Raw genomic sequence first — 20697 nt, forward strand, 5'->3', positions numbered from 1 at the left:
AACCCGCAGGCACCCAGGTTTAAGCCGCAGGCGGCTGTGGGTGCTGGTGAGTCTCAGTCCCAGCCACCGACAGGCACCCTGCGTCCTCCGCGCGCCGGCTTGTTTGAGTGAGTTTCAGTCCTGGATCCGTTTTCCGTCGAGCGCCAGAGAGAGGTGGTTGGTGTAACCCAACCGTTTATTTTTTTCCAGCCTTTTGCTCCTTTTTGTCCCGCTCTGGCGCTCGGTTTCTCTGGCAGGACCTGGAACCCCTCGCTGGCCTCCCGTGAGGTTTCCCCGCCCGTCCCCACGGGACAGGTCTGTTAGGCTCGGTTTAGCCGCGCTCGCCCGCGGGTGCAGGCGGGAGCCGCGGCCGCGTCGGGTAATCTTGGCTTGGAAAGACTGACGCCATCGTTGGCACGCGGGCGGGGCGTCGCGTAACGGGCAGCAGGCAGCGAGGCCTCGCGTGGCCGCGCCGCGGGCCTGCGGGCAGCACCGCCGGGCCGGTAACGGTGCCGAGAAAAACCCACGTCCCCGCGGTTTCCCCTTCAAAATGCTTCCGGCTCGCTTCGCTCCGCGGTGGGTCTCGCCGAGGAGGCTCCCAGCCGTCGTACGGCAGCTCGCCGTTCGGCTGCGTGCTCCCGCTCCGCTGGCGGCGCCGCTTCCGGGTGGAGCGATACCCAGCGCCCCGTCACGCGGCTTTGGGGTCAAATCAGGCCAGTTTTGGTCCGTTTAGTGGGATTTTGAGAATAACAGCCACCGCGGTGGTTCCTCCGGCAGCGCCGTGGTTGCCGGCGTCCCCGATTCGGGGGGTTTGCAGGGCGGGGGGAGCCGCCGCTCCCGACTCCGGGAGAACTGGTTACAATTCGCATTCTCTGTTAAACCCCGGCCGCTGCTTCCAGGAGGCCCCGTCGCCGCTTTGCTGCCCTAAAACCCGCTAGAGACTCTTTCATATTAACGAGTTGTATTTCCAACCAATATTCTACTGAAAAGTTGCGTTTATTTGCTTTCCAGGACTGAAGTGGCTTTTAGCGTTTATATCATCTTTCCCTGAAATAAGTGTGGTGTTTTCCGGGAGACGCAGAGGGCGTTAGGCGGGATCGTGGTTTTGCTGGAATGTGTAACTGCGCGTTTGTAGCAAGCTTGTAATTTCAGATCTGGTTTTCTCCTGGCTGCCCCAGCTCGGTGGAAGATGAGGCCGAGTTTAACTGAGAACAAACTGTTTTTCCGTGAGCGCTTTTATTTAGATTATTTTTTTTTCCGCTAAAGCTGGGTCTGTTGCCAGGACAGACATCAATCTGTTTGTTTCGATATTCTCTCTGCGTGCTTCGGGATTTCGCAGCCATGTACCCACCAGCTTCTTCCCCTCCCCCTGGAAACACAGGCAGAAGTTGTACAGCGTTCGCGGTTTTGTCGTTCAATAATAAAGTCAATAAAGTGGCTACGGACAATGCACTTTTGTGTATAATCGCGGAATTTTAAGGGATGATGCGGAAGTTACGGTCACAGCGAGCCGTACGTCGGTGATTCGCCGTCCCGGGTAAATTTGGGTGGGAGTAGAAGAGGAGGATTTAGGGAGAAATAAAACATCTGCGCGCAGCTGCCGCCACGCTGGCAGGAGCGGGGCCTCGTGCACCGCTTTCACCTTTCTTTGAAGGTCTCGTGCCGTGGCCTCGTGGAAGCTGCCTTTGTCGTGGATCCTGCCGGGTTCGGCCTCGCGGGCGAGATCTGACCGGCCGGCGTAGACGGCCGGAGCTGGGCCGAGGCTTCTCGATGCCCTTACCCCGCAGGGAGGCGCCGGGGAGACGCCGAACTGCGCAGCGCCAGCCGTAGCCCGGCAGCGTCGGCAGCGGTGGAGCAGCCTCGCCCTTCGGTGGGGTGACCGGGGCTCGGTGCGTCTCCAGAATCGCCGGTGGCACCGCGTGGTCCCCGGGGCTTTGCCGCTCGTCGTCCCCCTGGGCTCCGGCGCCTTGGCCGGGGCTGTCCCGTGGATCCGGGCACCGACGGGCGCTTTCAGCCACGCTGCAGGATTCGCCCGGCCCGTTCCCACGGCTTCCTCGCGCCGCTGTGGCGATGCTCGGCTCGGACCGGGAACGACGGCACAGCCTCCGCCAGGACAGCTCCCCTGGGAGAACCGCTGGGCCGTGCCGCGCGGCAGGGCGGATGGAGAAGAGCGGGACCGTATTCCCTGAAGGAGGAACGCTGGAGAAGGGGATTTTGGAGCACCCGGCGCCCGTGGTTGAGCCGTAGCAGCTCCTCTTCCCACTCAAAATCGGAGCAGGGATGCGCTCGGCCGAGACGTCACCGTGTCACGTGGGGTTTTTTGGGATCCGATGCTTAATCCCTCCTGATCCTGGCTTAGTGCGCAGCTTTTCTGCTCTCTTCCCGCCCAACGTCTGCGCTCTGCGGGTTCCTCCTGATCCTGGGATTTCTTTGCCATCCCCTGAGCGTTTTTATCCCGATTAAACAGGATGGGATAGAAACCGGGGGGTTCTGTGAAGCCGCCTCCGCGCTGTACCCGGATCTGTCTTATCCGTAGGGAGCGTTTGCCGGGGAAACTTGTCTCCTCTTCTTGTCCTTGCTTCTTCTCTGGCATCAGCGCAGCCCTGCAAAGCGGTTTCCCTCTGGATGGGAGAAGACGTCAGTTCTTGGCCTTTCTGGAAGGTGGGTGCGTGGCCGGCATCCATTCGGAGCGGTGGCTGCCCGTCCGGAGCTGTGGATGCCCGTCCGGAGCTGTGGATGCCCGTCCGGAGCCGTGGATGCCCGTTCAGAGCAGTGAATGTCCGTCCGGAGCAGTGGGTGCCCGTCTGGAGCCGTAGTTGCCCGTCTTAATCAGTGGACACCCATTGGGAGCCATGGATGCCCGTCCGGAGCCATGGGTGCCAATCGGGATCCGCGCATGCCCGTCTGGAGCCACGGACATCCATCCGGAGCTGTGGGCACCCATCGGGAGCCGTGGATGCCGGTGGAGATCCGTGGACCCCCATCTGGAGCTTGTGGATGCCAATCTGGAGCCACGGCCAACCATCTCGATCCACCACCGCTCATCCAGATCCATGGACACGCATCCGGATCCATGGACTCCCATCCGGAGCCACAGATGCCCGTCCAGATCCGTGGCCACCCAAGCCCAGCATCACGACGCTCCGAGGAATCCCACCTCTCCTCTTCACGGCATCCCCTCCGACCTTCCTCTTCCTCTCTTCCGTTATCCACGGATCCACCGGATCCGGGTTGTAACGTCAGGAATCGTCAACCACGGCCGCAAAAAGCCTTTTCCACCTTGAACCCCAAAACCGTCTCGTGTTTCAAGCCAGACGTTTGCGGGCGGGTGAGCAGGAGCTGGGCGCCCAGCACTGAGGTTTTCCCTTCTCCCGTTCCCAGCCAGTTTTGGTTGGTATTTTCCCCCAAAAATCCTACTTTTTTATCTCCTTCAGCCTTAAAATCTGCAAACCAGCCCCCGTCCAGGTGTCTGGGCACGCTCCGGTGCTGAGACTGGTCACCAGTGCTGCCTTAGGATTAAAAAAAACCAGCGATAAAGAAGCAAACTTTTGAAATTCATTTCATTTCTGGAGGAACCGAAGGGAAAAATCCCATTGGGGAGATGTTCCCTGGGGAGCGGGAGCTTTTTCCCACCCCCGGAGTCATCTCCGTAGGGTTTTCTCCGTCTCGTCTTGCCGGGCGTGTCTGCGCAGCGCGCCAGATAAAGGCAGAAGCCCCGCTGCGGCGGGCCGTGGGGCTGGACCAGCGCTCTCGGACCACGCGGTTTTGTCAGCCCGCTGGTTCTTGGCACGGCTCGCCGAGGAAATCCTGGGAAATCGCTGCCCCGGCCCCAGACTCAGAGCAGTTGTTTGCGATGATGATGCTTTCAAAATATCTCCGGAGGGGAGGAGGCGTGAGAGCGTCCCGCGGGAAGCCGGCGAACCCAGACCCGCCGCGGATTTCAGGAGGAGGGGGGTGGAAAATCGCTCTCTGCGTAGCCGGGATATTCGATATCTTTTTTTTTTTTCTTATTCCTCCTGCCAAGTTTTTCCCTCCTTATCTCCCCCGGGGAGCCGGCGGCGTTCCTGGCGTAGCTGAGCCTGGTGTGGGAATGGCTCTGCTTGGCCGTTGGGTCCCGAACCGGTACCGAACCGGCGCCGCTGGGTTTTGGCGGGGGCAGCGGGGTGGGGCGGCACCGCTGGGGTACTAACACGTGCTCTGTTCCCCTTTTGTTTTTTCGGCAGAAATGGCACCAAAATTGAAGAAAAAAGGGCATTCAGGGCGAGAGCAAAAAAAGGTAGGGGACGGAGCGTCCTGCTCGGCCCGCTTCGTTGGGGTGGAGGCACCGGGGAGCGCCGGGAACGCTGGCCGGGCCCTTGCCGGCGCGTTTGGCGGGGTCGGTGCCAGGCCCTTGCTGGGCCAGAAGGGGTTTAGGTTTGCTGGGAGGCTCCGCGGAGCCCGCGTCGGGCTGAGGGGCGCGCTTGAAGGGACACGGGGAGGCGTTCCGGTGACCCAAAGGATGTTTTGGTGAATGGGGGGGGTTTTGGTGACCAGGAGGGCGTTCTGGTGACCGAGAAGGTGTTTTGGTGACTCACCACTGATCTTTTCTCTCCCTTAGCATCACCATCACCACCATCAACCGGTGCAGCAGCAGCCGCCGCCGCAGCCCCCTCCGCCGCCGCAGCCGCAGCAGCCCCCTCCGCCCCCTCCGCCGCCGCAGCCCTTACCACCGCAGCCGTTAGCGCCCCAGCAGCCCCCGCCGCCGCCCCCGCCGCCTCCCGTTCCTCAGCAAGCTCCTCCGCCGATGAAGTCTTCTCCTCCGCCTTTCGTCCCCGCGCAAGTCCCAGTCCTGGAGCACCCGCTGCCGGGGAACATGTTCGACACCATGACGCATTTCACCCAGCCCATCATGCATCTTCCTCAGCCGGAGATGCCGCCCCACCTGCCCCAGCCGCCCGAGCACAGCACTCCTCCCCACCTCAACCAGCATGCCGTGGTGTCTCCTCCAGGTGAGCGTGGCTTCCTGGGACGAGCCCAACCGCCTGGTCCTTCCTCAGGCCGGGAGGAAGAGGATGGCGTCGGGTGGAAGGAGGAGAGTGTTAACTCTTCTTGGAAGATGACCGGGATGAGGGAGCGGCGGGTGGGCAAGGGGAGGTTCTCCGCTCCCGACGTCCGCGGTGCCACCATCTCCTTCCCTTTCTCCCCAGCTTTGCACAACGCTCTGCCTCAGCAGCCCTCGAGACCCAGTAACCGAGCTGCGGCGCTCCCCCCGAAGCCTTCGCGTCCGCCGGCCGTCTCGCCGGCCATCAGCCAGCAGCCCATGCTTCCTCAGCCGCCTCTGCCCCAGCCTCCCCAGGTCCTGCTGGAGGACGAAGAACCTCCTCCGCCGCACCACAACCTGCCTCTGAGCACCAGCCAGATGCAGCTCTACCTTCAGCAGCTGCAGAAAGTGCAGCCGCAGACTCCTCTTCTCCCTTCAGTGAAGGTCCAGTCGCAGCCGCAGGCGCCCCTGCAGCCACCGGCGCACCCTGCGGTGCAGCAGCTGCAGCACCAGCCGCCGCCGCGGCCCATGCACATGCAACCCATGCCCTTCCCGTCCCACATCCCCCAACCCCAACCGCCGCCGCAGCAACATCCGCCCCCGCAGCCGCCCCCGCCGCCCGCGCCGCCGCAGCCGGCCAAACCGCAGCAGGTCATCCAGCATCACCCGTCGCCGCGGCACCATAAGCCTGATCCCTACTCGACCGGTGAGCGGGAGTCGGGGACGGCGGTTGAGTCTACAGCTTGAGCCAAGTTGCACTGCGCCATGAGGAGGGGGACGGGGCGGTGGGGCGGTTTCCACGCGTTCTCCGAGCTCCGCCGGCACCCGTCGGTAGACGATTGTGGGTGCAGAGGAAGCTCCGGTTAGCCGGAGCCTGATGTAACCGCCCAGCAAGGCCTCTTTCCATCTCAGATCTCAAGGATCTCACGTTTTTGAGAAAATCAGGTGTTTGAGGATCTCGGGTTTTAGGATCTTGAGGTTCTCAGATCTTTCAGGAACTCGAGCATCTCAAGTTTTTGAGGATCTCAGAGTTCTTGAGAATCCTAGGTTTTTTAGAATCTCATGGATCTCATTTTTGAGGATTCTGAGGATCTCAAGTATTTGTGGATTGCAAGGTTCTCAAATCTTTGAGGAACTCGATCTCAAATCTTTGAGGAACTCTTGAGTTTTTGAGGATCTCGGGGGCCTTGTTTTTGAGGCGGGAGGATCTCAGTGTTCAGAGGAACTTGAGCATCTCAAGTTTTTGAGGAGCTTGACCTCATTTTTGAGGAGCTCAAGGGTCTCAAATTTTGCAGGATCTCACATTTTTGAGGATCTCAAAGGTCACAGGTTCTTGAGCAACTCGAAGATCTCATTTTTGAGGATTTCAAGGCTCTGAAATGTTTGAGGATCCTCAAGATCTTAAGTTTCTGAGAATCTCAAGGTTCTCAATTCTTTGAAGACCTCAAGGTTCTCAAGTTTTTGAGTCCTGGCGCAGCTCTGATGACAGAGAGCGCTGGCCCTGCCATCGTCGCCGTCCGGGCTGGGTGCCAGCATTGGGTGGTCTGTCTCGGGGCAGCAGGAGACGTGCTCCCTGCTCTTGGAGCATGTCAGGGCTGTGAATGCCCCGTGGCGGTTTCCTGGCGTTTTTTGGGTCACGGCCTCTGATAACGCAGCTGCTCGGCTGCCGGGCGGAGGCGATGAATGATCTGGGAGGAAACCCAGTGCGATGACCTGGTTCTGCCAGAAATTGGAGGAAGCAGCCAGGATAACGTGGCCACAGGGCTCAGCCTTCACGGTTGGCTTGGGAGATCCCTGATCTCCATGACGGCCATGGGCTCGGTGGTGCCACCACCGACATTCCCGATGGGGAACATCTCCGGCTGGCGTCGTTCTCTTGAGACCAAGCACCCATAAAACCTCTGTGGTTGGGGAGGTCTCGCTTCTGCTTGCGCTTGGCCGCGTGGTTCCTTGGGTTGTTGCACCCCGTTGGGTCTTGGCTCCCGAAGTCACCCCCGCAGGCGTAGGTAGGACAGAACCCCTGCATTTGAGGGGATGGAGCCAGGTGAGGGCAGGCGGTGATGGAGCTGCTGCTCTTGCCCGCAGAGCTGCCGTGGGCGGCTCGGACGTGACGCCAGAGATGACTTGGGTCTTACAGCCGGGAACGTTGATGGACTTCCAGGAGACCAAAGATGGAATTATGGGGGGGGACGCCACAAACGGGCATCACCAAGGCAGGACAACCCACCGCGCGGCCTTGGAGCACCTCTTGCTCCCTGGTGTTGGCTTGCGGCAGTGCCAAATTTTGGAGGTGCCGGCTGAGAGGAGGCGGCTGGGATCCCGTGGGGACATCCCGAGGCCACCACGCTTCAGGCGGGAAGAGGGATTGTCCCACGGGGCGGTGGCGTGCGCCGATGGGCTTGTTGGGTGATGTTTGGCGTGCCGGTGGAGACAACGGTTAACTGATTGGTGCCGAACTGTTCCCAGGTCACTTGAGGGAAGCCCCTTCCCCTCTCATGATGCATTCCCCACAGATGCCGCAGTTCCAGGGTTTGGTCCACCAGTCGCCACCTCAACAAACTATCCAGCCAAAAAAACAGGTAAAAAGGAACGCGCAGCGCCCGCCCGCGGGGGTCCCGCCCGCCCGGGACCGTCATCTTCCCACCGCCGGCGTGGGAGCGAGCGCCGAGAGCCCGGGGGCGTTGGCCAGCGGTTTGCATCGGGCACTGGAGGGGCTGGGGGGCGGGGGAAGGGCGTCGCCGGACGTTTCCTGACCCGCTTTTCTGCGGCAGGAGATGAGAGCCGCCTCTGTCGTCCAGTCTCAGCCCATGGTGGTGAAGGAGGAGAAGATGCATTCGCCCGTCATCCGTAACGAGACCTTCAGTCCCCCGTTGCGGCAAGATCCGCCGAAACACCCGGAGAGCATCAAAGCGCCCGCGCACATCCCGCAACGTGAGTCCGGGATCACGCTGGTTCCTCTGTCCCCCCCATTTCGGTGGCTGAGACCCCCATCGCCTCCCAGTTTTGGTGGTGGAGACCCCCATCACCTCCTGTTTTGGTGGCTGAGACCCCATCAGCCTCCATTTGGGTGGTGGAGACCCCCGTTCCCCCTCGTCCTGGGGCTCCTTGGGGACCCCCACAACCTCTGACAGGAGCCGCCGGTTTTGTAGGGACGGAGATGAAACCCATGGAGGGGGGACGACCTGTCATCAGACCCCCAGAGCAAAACCCGCCGCCGCCGGGAGTGCAGGAGAAAGATCGGCAGAAGCAGGAGCCGAAAACGCCTGTCGCCCCCAAAAAGGTAACGTAACCCGGCAAAAATCGGGGAAAAACCTCCCAAAATTCAGAATTCAACTTCCTGAAATGAAGCAGGACCACGCTGGTTGCCTGAATCTTGGTGTACGGCCGAGATTTGGTGTTTTCCACCTCACGTTTCCCATTTGGAGGTGGAAAGCACGTGATGGAGGTTGGAGAGGTGGAGATGAGACCCTCCCTCCCAAGCTGAGGGACGGGATGCCATCCAGAGGGACCCGGAGAAGCTCCAGAAGCGGGCTCCTGAGAACCTCATGAGGTTCTACAAGGCCAAGTGCAAGGTCCTGTACTTCAGTACAAGTTGGGGGGTGAAGGGATGGAGAAGCAGCTCCTTGGAGAAGGACTCGGAGGGTGTTGGTGGGTGGGAAGTTGAAGAGGAGCCAGCAACGTGCACTCTCGCAGGCCAGAAAACCAACCATGTCCTGGGCCGCGTCAGAAGAAGTGTGGCCAGCGGGTGGTGAGATCCCACCCGGAGTTCTCCATCCAGCCCAGGGGTCCTCAAGACAAGAAGGACCTGGACTTGTTAGCGTGGCTCCAGAGGAGGCCACAAAGATGATCCAAGAGCCGGAGCACCTCTCCGGTGAGGACAGGCTGAGAGAGTTGAGGTTCTTCTGCCTGCACATGGCTTCAGGGAGACCTTGTGGCCTTCCCGAATGTAAAAAACTCGAGAAAGATGGAGAAAGACTTTTGACCAAGACCTGTAGGACCAGGGTCAACAATTTTAAACTGGAAGAGGGTTCTGGATCTCCAGCTGGATCTGGTTGGAGATCTCCCCGCTCCTTGCAGCAGGGTTGGTCTGGATGGCCGTGAAAGGTCTCTTCAAGCCCAAACTCTTGTAGGGTTCTGAGTGTGCGCGGAGAATAGGTGTTGGAGGAGCCGGTCCCGCTCCCGGCATTCCCGGGAAGGCGCCGGAGCCACCTGCTTGGTTTTAAGGGAGGAGATGTGGCCAGGGGGTCAACCTGGATGCCCGAGGGCAGATCCACCACCTCCTCCAGCATCCTCCTGCCCCGGGGAACCAAAAGCTGTTTCCCCGGATGACGCGGTGATGGGGAACGGCTTTTTGGCAGCAGCAGGATGGGTGTTTGCCGGATCGGCTTCCCCGCCCCAGCTGGGCTCTCCCTGACCCACCCGTTCTTCTCTCTGTAGGACCTGAAAATCAAGAACATGGGTTCCTGGGCAAGCTTGGTCCAGAAACATCCCACCACTCCGTCCTCCACAGCGAAGTCCTCCAGCGACAGCTTCGAGCAGTTCAAGAGGGCAGCGCGGGAGAAGGAGGAGCGGGAGAAGGCGCTGAAGGCTCAGGCGGAGCAGGTGGAAAGGGAGAAGGAACGGCTGAGGCGGGAGCAAGAGAGGATGAGGTGAGACCACCACCACCACCACCGTATCACCACCACTATCACCACAGACGCCACCTTCACCACAGTCACTTCCACCATCACCTCCACCACCACCACCACAATCGCCTCCATCACCACAATCACCTCCACCACCACAATCACCATCACCACCACCAGCACTACCTCCATCACCACAATCACCACCACGTCCACCACCACCACCACCATCGCCTCCACCACCATCACCTCCACCACCACCAGCACTACTTCCATCACCACAATCACCACCTCCACCACCACCACCACCATCACCTCCACCACCACCACCACAATCACCACCACCACCGCCACAATCGCCTCCACCGCCATCACCTCCACCACCACGATCACCTCCACCATCACCACCACCATCACCACCGCCACCACTGTCACCTCCACCACCACCACCGCCACCATCACCACCACGGTGAAGGCGTTTTTGGGGCGTCGTGACCTTGGCCAAGGACGTGGGGAGATGTGTGCGTGGTGAAGCCGGCTGCGGCGCTCTCACGGCACTGGTCCACGGCCTGATCCCATCTTGTGGCACAGATCCGATCTGTAGCACCATCCCATCTCTTGGCATGAATCCAGTCCGGTCCGTGGCGTGATCCCGTCTTGTGGCGCGATCCACGCCGATCTGATCGTGGCGTGGTCCGATGGCGTGTTGTGAAGCCGGTCTGATCGGTGACACGATCCCATCTCACGGTACAAATCTCATCGGATCTCCTGGCACGGCTCTGATCCGGTCCGTGGCACAGTCCCATCTCCTGGCACAAATCCGGTCTCACGGCATAAACCCGACCGATCTCGTGGCGTCGATCCGAGCCGGCCTGTGACGCGATCTGCGTTGGCGCGGCCCGATCCGATCTCGCGGCACAAATGCAATCCGACCTGCGTCGGCATCCAGTCTCGTGGCACAGAGCTGATCCGCTCTCACGGCACAAATCCGATCTGTGGCGCAGTCCGATCTCTTGGCACAAATCCGATCCCGTGGCACAATCCGATCTTGTGGCGCAGGTCCGCGCCGTGCCGCCGGTGCGCCAAAACCGGGCGCTCCGTGCCGGAAATCCCTGTCGCCACCATTCCGGCGTTGACCCCGTTGCGCTGCCACCACGGCGGGGAGCGAGCCCTCGCTGTGGCGGGGCGGTTTGCGCGAGATCCCCGGCGCCTGACGGCGTCTCCCGGTGTTTTTGTTTTCGGCAGGAGCCGGGAGGACGAGGACGCCATGGAGCAGGCGCGCCGGGTGCACGAGGAGGTGCGGCGGCGCCAGGAGCAGCAGCAGCAGCAGCAGCAGCAACAGCAGCAGCAGCAGCAGCAGCAGCAAGTTTCGGCAGTGGCGGCGGCGGCGGCGGCGCCCCAAGCCCAGAGTTCGCAGCCCCAGTCCTCCCAGTCCATGCTGGATCAGCAGCGGGAGATGGCCAGGAAGCGGGAGCAGGAACGGAGGCGCCGGGAAGCGGTGAGTGGCTCACTGAAATCGCTGGGGATGCTGAAAAAAAAAACCTTGGGGACACCAGAAAATCCCCTGGGAAGGCAAAAAGTCCCCGGGGAATTCAAAATAAATCCCCAGGGAAGCAAAAACAAATCCTCAGGGACACCCAGAAATCCCCGGGGATGCAGAAAAATCCTCAGGAAGCTGAAAAATCCATGAGGATGCTGAAAAAAAAATCTATGTGGATGCTGAAAAACCTTCTGGGAAGCCAAAAAATCCCCAGGGAAGGCAAAATACATCCCCAGGGAAGCAAAAAAAATCCTCAGGGATGCCCAGGAATTCCCAGGGATGAAGCAAAATCCTCAGGGGATGCTGAAAAATCCCCGGGAAGCTGAAAAAAAATCTCACAGGATGCTGAAAAATCCTCATCGCTAAAAAAAAATCCCTGGGAATTCTGAAAAAATCCCTGGGAATGCTGAAAAAATCCTTTGGGATGCCCAGAAAAAATCCCTGACGCCACCAAAAAAAATCCCTGGGGATGCAAAAAAAAAAATGCTGTGAATGCCAAAAAATTCCCAGGAATGCAAAAAACCCCTCAAAATCCTGGGAATGTTGGAAAAATCCCCGGGAATGCAAAAAAAAATTGGTGGGAGTGCCAAAAAATCTCTGGGCAGGCCACAGAAAAAATCCCTGGGAATGCAGGAATCCGTCAGGGATGGCGAAAAAAATCCCTGGGGATGCCCAAAAAATTGCTGTGAATGCCACAAGAAAAATCCTGGGAGCGCTGGAAAACCCGTGGAAATACCAAAACATCCTTGGGGGTGTCAACAGAAAAATCCTTGGGAATGCCCAAAGCCGTCAGGGGTGGCGGTTGGTTTTTTTAAAAAAGGCAAGAATTCAAAAAAACTCCCCGGAATGCCGCAAAAATTCCCGGGAATGCCGAGCTCCTCACGCCCTTTCCCTTTTTCTTTTTGCAGATGGCGGCGACGATCGACATGAATTTCCAGAGCGATTTACTGGCCATATTCGAGGAAAACCTTTTCTAGCGGCGCCGGGGGAGTTGGGGCTCTTTTCCTCCCAATTTGACTCTTTAAAAAAAAAAAAAACAACAAAAATATAAAAAATCTCCTCCTTTTTTTTCCCCTCCCCCGGCCAAAAAAAAAAAAAAAAAAAAAAAAAAGCTTCGGACTCTCTGTTAAGTGTTAAAAAAAATTAAAATAAAATCCGGGATCGGGATCGTCCCGCATGTGCGGACGGGCGCAGGCAGCGGCGGGGGCTGCCCCCGCCACTTTCCGGGATCTTTCCTTATTTTTTCCTCTTTTTCTCCTTTTTCACACCAAAACTAAGGAAAACGAATCCGGATTTCCAAGCCGAGAACAGGAAGGCTCTCAGGCCGGCCGCGGATCCGCCGCGACGGGCGCCGCGTTGCTCGGCGCGTCCCGGGATTTCTCTTGGTTCCCACCTCTTCGGGTTTTTCCGGGAGGAAGAGGCGCGGCGCGCGGCGGGCGGCTCCAAATAAACCCGAGGTTTGGATGAATTTTTTTTTTTTTTTTTATTTTTTTTTTGCCTTTTGGGAGAAAACGGGGAGGAGGCGGGGTCGCGGCTGGGCCCGGGGTGGGGGAGGGGCGGCTGGGGGAGGGGTCGTTCCTCGCCCTTGGTTTAGTTTTATCTTTTTTTTTCCTACTTTAAAAAAAAATTTTGCAATATTTTCCAAATGTTTTCATCCCTTTTTCTTCCCTTTTTTTCTTTTTTCCCTTTTTTCCCATTTTCCCCCCTTCTTTTAATCCTTTAATTTTTTCCTTTTTCCTTTCTCCTTTTTTCCTTTTTTCAAGTTTTTCCCTCTTTTTTTGTGTTTCTCTTTATTTTTTTTTCTTTTGTTTTCTTTTTTCTCTTTCTCCTGTTTTCCTTTTCCCTCCTTTTTCCTCCTTTTCTCTCCTTGTTTTCTTTCCTGCTCTTCCCCCCTTTTTTCCCCTTCTCCCTTTTTTCCTTCCCCCCTCGTCTTCCCCCCTTTCCCCTCCCCCACGCCCCTCGACCCCCTAGTTGGGTGCCCCTCCCCCCCACCGCCCCCCCTCCCCCCAAAGCCGCCGGTTTCTGATTTTTTATTGTTTTTCTTCTTCCTGCTTTCCTTGAGTTGATTTTTTAAAAAAAAAAAAAAACAAAACAAAAAAAATAATTCTAAAAAAAAATTTAAAATCTTGCAAAATCTCCAGGTTCCTCGTGCGGGGGCGGGGCCAGCTGCTCCTCCCCCCTTGATTTTTTAATAATTATTATTATTATTGTTGTTGTTCCTTTGGGGGTTCCGTTTCCGCTCGGTGCCATAGCCCCCCCCGCGCTGCCCCCCCGCGCGCTGCGGGGCCCTCGCTCGGTTTTCCCTTCGTTCCCGTGAAAACGCCGCGGGGTCCTGTGCCCACCGTGGAATAAACGCAGCTCTTTTGGGTTTTTTAAAAAAAAAAATCGCCGGGTTCCGCCCGTTTGTTCCGCCCGTCCAGCAGGGGGCGCTGCTGCGCGGGGGGGGGGGGGAGGGGCTGCGGGGGGCCGGCGTGGCCCCGCGCGCGGGCGGGGTGCGGCCTTGGGGGAGTTTCGGCCTCCGCAGCGGAAAGGGCGCGTCCCGCCTCAGAACGCGGCGCCCGGTGTCCCGGCTCAGAACGCGGCGCCCGGTGTCCCGGCTCAGAACGCGGCGCCCGGTGTCCCGGCTCCCGCCCGGTGTCCCACCTCCCGCTCGGTGTCCCGGCTCCCGCCCGGTGTCCCGCCTCCCGCCCGGTGTCCCGCCTCCCGCCCGGTGTCCCGGCTCCCGCTCGGTGTCCCGGCTCCCGCCCGGTGTCCCACCTCCCGCTCGGTGTCCCGCCTCCCGCCCGGTGTCCCGCCTCCCGCCCGGTGTCCCGGCTCCCGCTCGGTGTCCCGCCTCCCGCCCGGTGTCCCACCTCCCGCTCGGTGTCCCGCCTCCCGCCCGGTGTCCCGCCTCCCGCCCGGTGTCCCGCCTCCCGCTCGGTGTCCCGCCTCCCGTCCGGTGTCCCGCCTCCCGCCCGGTGTCCCGCCTCCCGCTCGGTGTCCCGCCTCCCGCCCGGTGTCCCGCCTCCCGCCCGGTGTCCCGCCTCCCGCTCGGTGTCCCGCCTCCCGTTCGGTGTCCCGCCTCCCGCTCGGTGTCCCGCCTCCCGCTCGGTGTCCCGCCTCCCGTTCGGTGTCCCGCCTCCCGCCCGGTGTCCCGGCTCCCGCTCGGTGTCCCGCCTCCCGCTCGGTGTCCCGCCTCCCGCCCGGTGTCCCGGCTCCCGCTCGGTGTCCCGCCTCCCGTTCGGTGTCCCGCCTCCCGCCCGGTGTCCCGCCTCCCGCCCGGTGTCCCGCCTCCCGCCCGGTGTCCCGGCTCCCGCTCGGTGTCCCGCCTCCCGTTCGGTGTCCCGCCTCCCGCTCGGTGTCCCGCCTCCCGCTCGGTGTCCGGCCTCCCGCCCGGTGTCCCGCCTCCCGCTCGGTGTCCCGCCTCCCGCCCGGTGTCCCGCCTCCCGCTCGGTGTCCCGCCTCCCGCCCGGTGTCCCGCCTCCCGTTCGGTGTCCGGCCTCCCGTTCGGTGTCCCGCCTCCCGCTCGGTGTCCGGCCTCCCGCTCGGTGTCCCGCCTCCCGCTCGGTGTCCCGGCTCCCGCCCGGTGTCCCGCCTCCCGCTCGGTGTCCCGCCTCCCGTTGGGTGTCCCGCCTCCCGCCCGGTGTCCGGCCTCCCGCTCGGTGTCCGGCCTCCCGCTCGGTGTCCCGGCTCCCGCCCGGTGTCCCGCCTCCCGTTCGGTGTCCCGCCTCCCGTTGGGTGTCCCGCCTCCCGCTCGGTGTCCCGGCTCCCGCTCGGTGTCCCGCCTCCCGCTCGGTGTCCGGCCTCCCGCCCGGTGTCCCGGCTCCCGCCCGGTGTCCCGCCTCCCGCTCGGTGTCCCGCCTCCCGCCCGGTGTCCGGCCTCCCGCTCGGTGTCCGGCCTCCCGCCCGGTGTCCCGGCTCCCGCCCGGTGTCCCGCCTCCCGCTCGGTGTCCCGCCTCCCGCCCGGTGTCCCGGCTCCCGCCCGGTGTCCCGCCTCCCGCTCGGTGTCCCGCCTCCCGTTGGGTGTCCCGCCTCCCGCCCGGTGTCACGTTTAAACGGAACGGGAAATGGCCCGTTCCGGTGCTGGCGGTCCCCTTGCCGTTTCTGAAAGCGTTCCGCACGGGAAGGGCTCGCCTGCAAACGCTCCAAGCGCGGTTTGGCTCTTGACGCCGAGTTTGGAAACGTCACTTTCACCGTGAGCAGAAGCGCCGGACGCCGGACCGCGCGGCTCAGCTCCCACGCAGGCGGTGACGCGCCGCACCCCACCGGCCGCCCAGCCCAGGCACAGCGCTGGCCGCCCCTGCGCGCCCCCGGAACCGGCCGGAACCGCGAGCCGAACATCGACCGGAGCCGGCCCGGCCCCCGCGGGGCACAGCGAACAAAGCGGGCAAGGGGAAACAAAGGGAAAATGAAAACCGAAACACGACGGAAAACGGGGAAAAGTTTGCAAAAATAAAGATTAAAAAGAGAAAAAAGCAGGAAAAGGAGGGGTGACGTAAAAAAGGGGGGGAAGGAAAAACAAAGAGTTAGAAACTAGCAAAAAGAGGTTTTTAAAAAGGCCAGAAAAGGGAAAAAGCTTAAAAATGTGGGAAATGTTTGAAAAGGCCGAAGAAAGAAGGGAAAGAGGAAAAAAGGTGGGAAAAAAGTGAAAAGGGTTAAAAACGGCCCCGGAAAGGGGGAGGGGGAAGGTAAAAACCGGGAAAGGGGTAAAAGGGGCCCAAAAAGGGGGCAAAAGGAAAAAAGGGCCAAAAAAGCGGGAGAAAGGGTTAAAGAGGGTAAAAAAAAAAAAGGTTAAACGAAGGGTTAAAAATGACCGCAAAAGTCAAAGAGGTTTTAAAAAGGCCAAGAAAGGTAAAAAGAGGGGGAAAAAAAAAAAAAGCTAAAAAAGGAAAAACGAAAGAAAAGGAAAAGTGGAAAAGCGGGAAGCGAAGGGCGCAGGCGAGGGGAAGCGGCGGCAGCGCGGGAAAGGCGGCACGCGCGGAGGGCGGGAACGGCCGGCCCCTCCCCCCGCCGGGCGGCCCCGCTCTCCCCTCCCCCACGCGACCGTAGCCCCCCGCGCCGCCGTTGGGCGCGGCCCCGCCCCTTCTCCCCCGCCCGCGCCCGACGCCGACCAATGGGAGGGGAGGGGGCGGGGCCGCGCGCGGCCGAGCTCGTGCGGGAGGAGGAAGCGGCGCGAGAAGGTCGGGCGGGGGGGGCGGGGGGGGGGCGGGGGCCCCCCGGTGTCGCGACAGCGCGGTGACCGGTGGCGGGGTGGCTCCGTGTCGCGACAGCGCGGTGGCGGGGACCCCGGTGAGAGGGACACGGAGGTGACAGGGACGCGCTGGGGGTGGGACACCCCCCATGCCGTGACTCCCTGGTGACAGGGCCCCCCCGGTGAGAGGGACCCCCCGTGATGGGACCCCAGTGCCAGCGCCACCCCGGGGGGGGACACAGCGGTGACGGGGTCACCCGGCCTCTGTGGGGCCACCCTGGTGACGTGCGCCCGGGGCCGGGACATGGGGGTGGCAGGGCCACCCTGCTGGCGGTGACACCCTGGCGGCGACACCCTGGCGGTGACACCCTGGTGGTGACACCCTGGTGGTGACACCCTGACTGTGACACCCTGACTGTGACACCCTGGCGGTGACACCCTGGCGGTGACACCCTGGTGGTGACACCCTGACTGTGACACCCTGGCGGCGACACCCTGACGGTGACACCCTGACGGTGACACCCTGGCGGTGACACCCTGACTGTGACACCCTGACTGTGACACCCTGGCGGTGACACCCTGGCGGCGACACCCTGGCGGCGACACCCTGACGGTGACACCCTGACTGTGACACCCTGGCGGCGACACCCTGACGGCGACACCCTGGCGGTGACACCCTGACTGTGACACCCTGGTGGTGACACCCTGGTGGTGACACCCTGACTGTGACACCCTGGCGGCGACACCCTGACGGTGACACCCTGGCGGCGAATGGTGCCGCAGCAGCCACCCCCGTAGTGACGGGAACACCCTGGGGACGGGGCCACCGCGGGCATGGGGACGCTGTGGGGATGTGGCACCTCGGTGACAAGGCCACCATGGGCGTGGGGACACCATGGCGACATGTCCACTATGGAGAGGGGACGCCGTGGTGGCTTGGCCATCCTGGTGATGGGGACGCCTGATGATGGGCCGCCATGGGGACGGGCCACCCTGCTGGTGTGGCACCTTGGTGACAAGGCCACCATGGGGATGGGCCACCATGGCGACGTGGCCATTCTGGTGATGGGGCCACCATGGGGATGGGACACTGTGGAGATGGGACACCCTGGTGACATGGCACCTTGGTGACACAGCCTCCATGGAGACGGGGCCACCCCCATGCCGTGGCCACCCCGATGACACAGTGTTGTCCCCCCCAGGTGACACGTGTGTCCCCAGCCTTCGCCATGCTCCTGTCCCTCTGCTCGCTGCTGCTGGCCCCCACCCGGCTGCTGCTGGCCCTGCGGCGCGCGGTGGCCCGCCTGGGGCTGGCGGTGGCCGTGGTGGCCGCGGGGGTGGCCTACGGGCTGTGGGGGCTGGGGGTGCTGCTGCGCCGGGGACCCCGAGAGACCTTTAGGTGGCGGGTGAGGGCCCGGCCCCCCCCCGGCTTGGCCGATGGCACTTTTGGGGAGCACCGGTACCTGCACCTCAAGGTGGGGGGGGGGCTTCTGCGGGATCTTGAGGGGTTTTGGGGGGGTCCTGGGGGGGCTTTTGAGGGGTCCTGGGGGGGGGGCTCTTGTGCATCCTGGGGGGGCTCTGGGAGGACTTCGAGGGGTTCAGAAGGTCCTGGGGGGGGTGCTGGAGGATCCTAAGGGGGGGTCTGAGGGGGCTTTGGGGGGTTCAGGGGATCCTGGGGAGGGGTTTTGGGGGGGTCCTGGGGGGCTGGGTGGGGCCAAGCTGCCCAGCAGGGACAACTTAGGGGGCTCCGTGTGATCTGGAGGGGGGGATTTTGGGGTCCCTGGGGGTGGGGGAGCAGTTTTGGGGTGGGGGCACCCCACTGACCCTCCCCCCGCCGTGCCCCCCAGGGCTCGGGGCTGCGGCTCCACTACGTCACGCGGGGTCCCAGCACGGCCCCGCTGATGCTGCTCCTCCACGGTTTCCCCCAGAACTGGTGGGTGCCACCCCCGCCCCCCCCCCGCCCCCGGCGCCCTGGTGGCACCACCGTCGTCTTCGTCATCGTCGCCCTCGTCTGCCTCCCCCCAGGTTCTGCTGGAGGTTCCTGCTGCGGGAATTCGACAGCCGGTACCGGATGGTGGCCCTGGATCTCCGGGGTTACGGGGCGTCCGAGAAGCCGCCGGGCAGGGACAGCTACCGGCTGGAGGTTCTCCTGGAGGACGTCCGCCAGGTCATCGAGATCTTGGGGACGCCCGACGGGCGAGCCGGGGACGTGGCCGGTGGCGCCGCGGCGTCCCCCAAGTGCGTCTTGGTGGGCCACGACTGGGGTGGACTTCTGGCCTGGGAGTTGGCCGCCAGCCACCCGGCCATGGTGGAGAAGTTGATCATCATGGACGCTCCTCAGCGGGCCGTCATGGCGGGTAACGGGTGGCTTTTTTGGGGACGGGCTGGGGGCACCCGGGGCCGGAGTGGGGACGTTGCGTGGTATCTCTCAGTGGTGGCGGCGTAGGCGGGTGCTGGCTCTCAGGGAGGCACTGAGGGGTGGCGTGGGGTGGCACGGCTCTCACGGCTGTGACGTGCCGCCACAGGGCTGTTGGGTGCCACCTACCATGGCCGTTGGGTGACATCTGTCATGGCTGTGCTGTGCCACCACAGTGCCATCGGGTGCCCTCTCTCACGGCCACGTTGTTGGGTGCCATCTACCATGACCATGCACCCCATAGGGTGGCCATCTGGTGGCATTGCCATTGGGTGCCATCTCTTGTGGTGGTCCCACCAGGCACCCTCCCCACCCTGTGGCCGGGTTTGGGATCCCCGTGGTGGCCGCTGACACGGGTCCCCCCTCTCCCGGCGCAGCTTTCACCGCCTGCCACCCCTCCCAGCTGCTCCGCTCCAGCTACATCTTCCTCTTCCAGCTGCCCTGGCTGCCCGAGCTCCTCCTCTCCTTGGCGGACTTTGAGGTGAGACCCCCGTCCCCACGTCACCCTGTCCCCACCCTGTCCCCATGGGTGCTCCATGTCACTTTCCCCACCTCCCCAACCCAAGAAGCTCAAGAACCACGCGAGGAGGACCAACCACCTCCGAGGGGTGGAACAAGGTCCCCTCGTCACCGTTTTTGGGGTGGTGGCCTCATCCAGACCTCGTGTCCTCCTTGGTGACACCATAGTTGGTGAAGACCTTGCTGACGGGACCTTGGACAGGGATCCAGAACCCAGAGCAACGGCTGACGGAGCAGGAGGTGGACGCCTACCTCTACAGCCTTTCCCAGCCAGGGGGGTTGACGCCCACCATCCACTACTACCGCAACCTCTTCCGGTAGGTGGGGCTTGGGGTGCCAAGATTGGGTGCTCTTGGTAGGGGTGGTCCCATTTGGGATGGTCCCAGCTGGGTGCTGTTGGGTAGGGTCCTCTTGAGTTGGAGTCTCCCAGTTGGGGTGCTGGTGTTGGTGGGACCCCACTGGGATGCCTTCATTTAGGATGGTCCCAGTTGGATTGGGTCCTCTGGAGTTGGGAGCTCTTGGGTTGAGTGCTGTGGGTTGGGTTCTCCCAGTTGAGTGTTGGTGTTGGTGGGATCCCATCATGGTGCTCCCATTTGGGATGGTCCCAGTTGGGTAGGGTCCTCTTGGGTTGGGTATTGGTGTTGGTGGGACCCCGTTGGGGTGCTCCCGTTTGGGATGGTCCCAGTCGGGTGCTGTTGGGTTGGGTGCTCCTGGCTGGGGTGCTGCTGGTTTGGGGTTCTCCATGTGGGTGCTCACATTGAGATTCTCCAATTTTGGGTGCCCCTCCTCCCCCAGGGACACGCCCATGCCCCGCGAGCCCCCCCCACTCCCCACCCTCCTGCTGTGGGGCACCCACGACGCCTTCCTGGACCCTCGCCTGGCACCCGTCCTCTGCCGCCACCTCCGCCCAACCGCCCGCCTCTGCCTCCTGCCCGGCGCCAGCCATTGGCTGCCCGAGGACCAGCCCCGCCCCCTCGCCTGCCTGATGGGCGACTTCCTGGGTGGGGGCACTGGCCTCTAACAGCACCCATGGGTGCACTCCTGCCAGCTGGGGGGAGGGGGAAAGGTGGGGAGGGGTGGGAGGAGCCAACATCTGGGTGAGGAGCATGGTGGTTGGGTGGGGACCCCAACATCTGGATGATGGCCCAACATCTGGGTGGTGGTTGGGTGGGGACCCCAACATCTGGGTGAGGCTCCTGGCGTCTGGGTGGGAGTCGTGATGGTTGGGTGGGATTTCCCCCAACATCTGGAACAGGGCCCAACGTCTGGGTGAGGACTCCAACATCTGGGGCAGGGCCAAACATCTGGATGGGGATCCCAGCATCTGGGTGGGAGAGGGTTCGTGGTGGTTGGGTGGGGACCCTCAACATCTGGGGGGGGACCTGGCTGGTTGGGTGGGACCCCCAACATCTGGGCGAGCATCCAGCA

At 62.2% G+C, this 20697-nt stretch overlaps 2 protein-coding genes across 11 annotated transcripts in view; both read left to right on the forward strand.

Annotated features, from left to right (window-relative positions):
- The window catches only part of BRD4 (bromodomain containing 4), a 70556-nt gene extending 58238 nt beyond the window's left edge, over positions 1 to 12318 (forward strand). For 9 of the 10 annotated variants that reach the window (XM_086769062.1, XM_086769071.1, XM_086769066.1 and 6 more), the window contains 9 exons: positions 4203 to 4255; positions 4577 to 4967; positions 5166 to 5705; positions 7466 to 7578; positions 7771 to 7930; positions 8149 to 8279; positions 9437 to 9648; positions 10870 to 11122; positions 12073 to 12318. In XM_086769062.1, the coding sequence (XP_086625188.1) occupies positions 4203 to 4255; positions 4577 to 4967; positions 5166 to 5705; positions 7466 to 7578; positions 7771 to 7930; positions 8149 to 8279; positions 9437 to 9648; positions 10870 to 11122; positions 12073 to 12141 (1922 nt within the window). In that variant the 3' untranslated portion in view covers positions 12142 to 12318. Of the gene's footprint in view, positions 1 to 4202; positions 4256 to 4576; positions 4968 to 5165; positions 5706 to 7465; positions 7579 to 7770; positions 7931 to 8148; positions 8280 to 9436; positions 9649 to 10869; positions 11123 to 12072 lie in introns of those variants that run through there. The other variant, XR_015261289.1, reaches the window with a different exon arrangement.
- A 3978-nt stretch (positions 12319 to 16296) lies between these two features.
- Positions 16297 to 20302, forward strand: EPHX3 (epoxide hydrolase 3). The gene is made up of 7 exons (XM_086769092.1): positions 16297 to 16323; positions 17537 to 17809; positions 18182 to 18267; positions 18360 to 18691; positions 19128 to 19231; positions 19438 to 19586; positions 20065 to 20302. Exons 2-7 carry the CDS (start codon positions 17564 to 17566, stop codon positions 20288 to 20290), a joined length of 1143 nt encoding a protein of 380 aa, XP_086625218.1. The 5' UTR covers positions 16297 to 16323; positions 17537 to 17563; the 3' UTR covers positions 20291 to 20302.
- Positions 20303 to 20697: the final 395 nt, after the last annotated feature.

The sequence above is a fragment of the Chlamydotis macqueenii genome, chromosome 30 (assembly GCF_036417535.1).
Source record: "Chlamydotis macqueenii isolate bChlMac1 chromosome 30, bChlMac1.mat, whole genome shotgun sequence".
Lineage (NCBI taxonomy): Eukaryota > Metazoa > Chordata > Aves > Otidiformes > Otididae > Chlamydotis > Chlamydotis macqueenii.